The sequence below is a fragment of the Alnus glutinosa genome, chromosome 12, assembly GCF_958979055.1.
Source record: "Alnus glutinosa chromosome 12, dhAlnGlut1.1, whole genome shotgun sequence".
Taxonomy (NCBI): domain Eukaryota; kingdom Viridiplantae; phylum Streptophyta; class Magnoliopsida; order Fagales; family Betulaceae; genus Alnus; species Alnus glutinosa.
The window spans coordinates 25,312,471-25,315,607 of record NC_084897.1 but is presented as its reverse complement, the minus strand read 5'-3'; the positions used below and the strand labels follow the sequence as shown (position 1 = coordinate 25,315,607).

General features: G+C 41.7%; 1 protein-coding gene across 1 annotated transcript; it reads left to right on the top strand.

Moving 5' to 3' along the window:
- The first annotated feature begins 206 nt into the window (after positions 1-206).
- LOC133852709 (putative glycine-rich cell wall structural protein 1) lies at positions 207-927 on the top strand. The gene is made up of 2 exons (XM_062289464.1): positions 207-678; positions 785-927. The coding sequence occupies exons 1-2, from the start codon at positions 207-209 to the stop codon at positions 925-927; spliced, it is 615 nt and encodes a 204-aa protein (XP_062145448.1).
- The last annotated feature ends 2,210 nt before the right edge of the window (positions 928-3,137 follow it).

Sequence of the window (3,137 nt, the reverse complement as noted above, 5' to 3'; positions counted from 1 at the left end):
ATTATGACACATAAATTTAGAACCAAATTCTAAAAAAAAGTATTGGAATGTCTAACATTCCTCGTTTGATTTTGGAGGTTTGAGGTTAATTTGTTCTGGTGGGGACTGCTTCTTGATTAGCTGTCAATGGCCATCGGAAGTGCAATGTAAAAGACTATAAAAGGGCGGGTCGATTGAGGAATTGCATTCTCAAGTTGAGGCAAAACATGCGCATTACGATAGTGCTTGGGGCTCTTTTGCTTCTTGCAGTTGTACTGGTCCCTGGGCTGACTGGTCATGACGTGACTGAAGAACTTTCCGGGTCGAACACTACTTCCTCCGATATTCACAGGATGTCACGTGGAAACCATAATGTACGTGAAGATGTACATGGAAGAAACACGACTTCATCATCCGATAAAGTGTTGGTACAAAGTCATACTGGTGGAGATGGTGGTGGAAGAGGAGGAGGATCAGGAGGTGGCGGGGGAGGCGGAGGCGGAGGCGGAGGCGGAGGTAGTAATGGTGGTAAAGGTGGAGGAAGTGGTGGGGGTGGTGGAGGTGGCAATGGTGGAGGTAATGGCCGACAAGGAAAAGATAAAAGAAGACACAGAAAAGGAAGTGGTGGGGGAGGAGGTGGCGGGGGTGGTGGAGGAAATGGTAAAGGCTATGGATGGGGTAGAGGAAGTGGTGGTGGGGGTGGGGGTGGTGGAGGAGGTGGTGGGAATGGAGGAGGAGGTGGAGGTGGTGGTGGAGGAGGAGGTGGTGGAAGTGGAGGTGGAGGTTGGGGTTGGGGAGGAGGCAGTGGTGGAGGCAGCAGCAAAGGGTATTGTTGGGTCTGGGGATGTGGCAGCCAGAGAAAATCCATTGGAGGAAGAGGTAGCTCTCCAACTGATAAGAATGGTGAGGGTGCATGAGCTTGGAGCACCCACATGCATGGAGTCCTAATAATCTTTTGCATTAGTTAAAATTATGCAATATATTTCTAAATTCAGTGAGTGGGAGTTCCTGTTATAATATTCTGCGGGTCTCCATAGAATAAAAAATTTGAGTGCTTATTGAGTAATAGTTGTTGCAATTTTTTTGTTACATTGAAATTAAAGGTTTGTTCCCTTGAGGTATTCTTGGTGAGTTTTATGCATTTTCTGATGCATTGAATTTTTTTTTTTTTTTAAAAAAAAATTATGTTCTCTAAATGGCGAAAAGATGTGGAAATTATAATATGTTGACTTGCTTCAATCCTTGCACTGTGTCTGAATTGAATTAAGATCCCCTCAAATTTTTTGTCCGAATTTGATACAATTCGGGCAGGTAACTGTGAGTGAGCATTTATGAGACCCACCTGACCAAATAAAAGTTGGGTTGCCCAACTGCTTATCTGGTCAGGTGAATCTCATAAATGCTTACTCACAACAACCTGCCCGAATTGTATCAAATTCGGACAAAGAATTTGAGGGGATCCTGATCCGTCTGAATTGGGGTGGGCAACTACCGTGGGTTGCCGTGGTATCGAGGCTTCGGGTCGAAAAATAATTTAACACAAAAATATTGATAGGAGTATTATAACTTTTAGTACAAATTTTTAATTAATATGATAGTTTATGTGACATTTATCATACTGGACACTAAATAACAAAATTTACTTTTTTAAATTTTATTGTTTAATTTTTCATCCTTTAGATAAGTTCTACATGAGTTTATAAAAACATTGTACTATCCCATACATTTTCCCTTTCACAAACTCTAGACAGAAAACTTGCTTAGATTACCTTAGCACTGTGTAGCACCTAAGTTGGTTCTTGCCCCCACCCTCCAAAAAAAAAAAAAAAAAAGAAGGGCAATTTTTTTTTTTTTTTTTGGGGTTTTAATAATAAGATTAGATTGGGGTTCTGACTTGGGCTAATTTTTATCCTGATATATGAGAAGAAAAGAAATTCAGGAAAGACAATAATATATGTCCTGCAGCCTAAACTTAGCTCCAAATTACCATTAATGGGTAGGCTATAATTCAAAGCTAGAACTGTGAGGGTAGCCCAAGTACGCTGCAGAGTCCCTTTTAAAGCTTAGTCCAACATCCAGGCAGCCCAAGAGGCATGCTTTCCTGTTTCTCTGCCACAATCAGAGCCTTCAATTATTAAAGGCAATGGAAAAAATAGTCACCAGGACAAGATTCTCATCATTTCCACTGAATCCGAGATGAGTTACTTTATAATTAGGGATAAATACCCCATTGGTACCTGAGTTTTACGTGTTTTTAAATTTAGTACCTCAGTTTTGTTTTGTATCACAGGTGGTACCTGAATTAAGGGTAAAAACCCATTTGGTACCTCTGTTAGATTTTTCGTCCAAATTTTAACGCCTCGCCACGTGTCAACTGCTGAGGTTGACACGTGGCACTACATAAAAAAAAATTAAAAATTAAAAATTAAAATCTTTAGAAAATAATTAAAAATAATAAAATTTTAAAAAAGAAAATTAAAAAAAGAAAAAAGAAGAGGGGTGGCTGAGCCACCCCCCTTGGCCACCATGGGGGTGGCCGGCCACCCCATTTTGGCCAAGGAGGTGGCCCAGCCACCCCCTTGGCCGGTCTGACCGGTCTGGGGTGGTTCGGCCACCCCACAGTTGAAAAAAAAAAAAAAAAAAAAAAAAAATTTGAAGGGTTTTGGCCCTAGGGGGTGGCCGAACCACCCCCTAGGGCCACGGGGGTGGTTCGGCCACTCCCAGACCGGCCGGACTGGGGGTGGGCCACGGGGGTGGTTCGGCCACCCCCTAGGGCCAAAACCCTTCAAAAAAATTTTTTTTTTTTTTTTTTTTCAACTGTGGGGTGGCCGAACCACCCCCTATGGGGTGGTTCGGCCACCCCAGACCGGCCAAGGGGGTGGCTCAGCCACCCCTCTTCTTTTTTCTTTTTTTAATTTTTTTTTTAAAATTTTATTATTTTTAATCATTTTCTAAATATTTTAATTTTTAATTTTTAATTTTTTTTTTATGTAGTGCCACGTGTCAACCTCAGCGGTTGACACGTGGCGAGGCGTTAAAATTTGGACGGAAAATCTAACAGAGGTACCAAATGGGTTTTTACCCTTAATTCAGGTACCACCTGTGATACAAAACAAAACTGAGGTACTAAATTTAAAAACACGTAAAACTCAGGTACC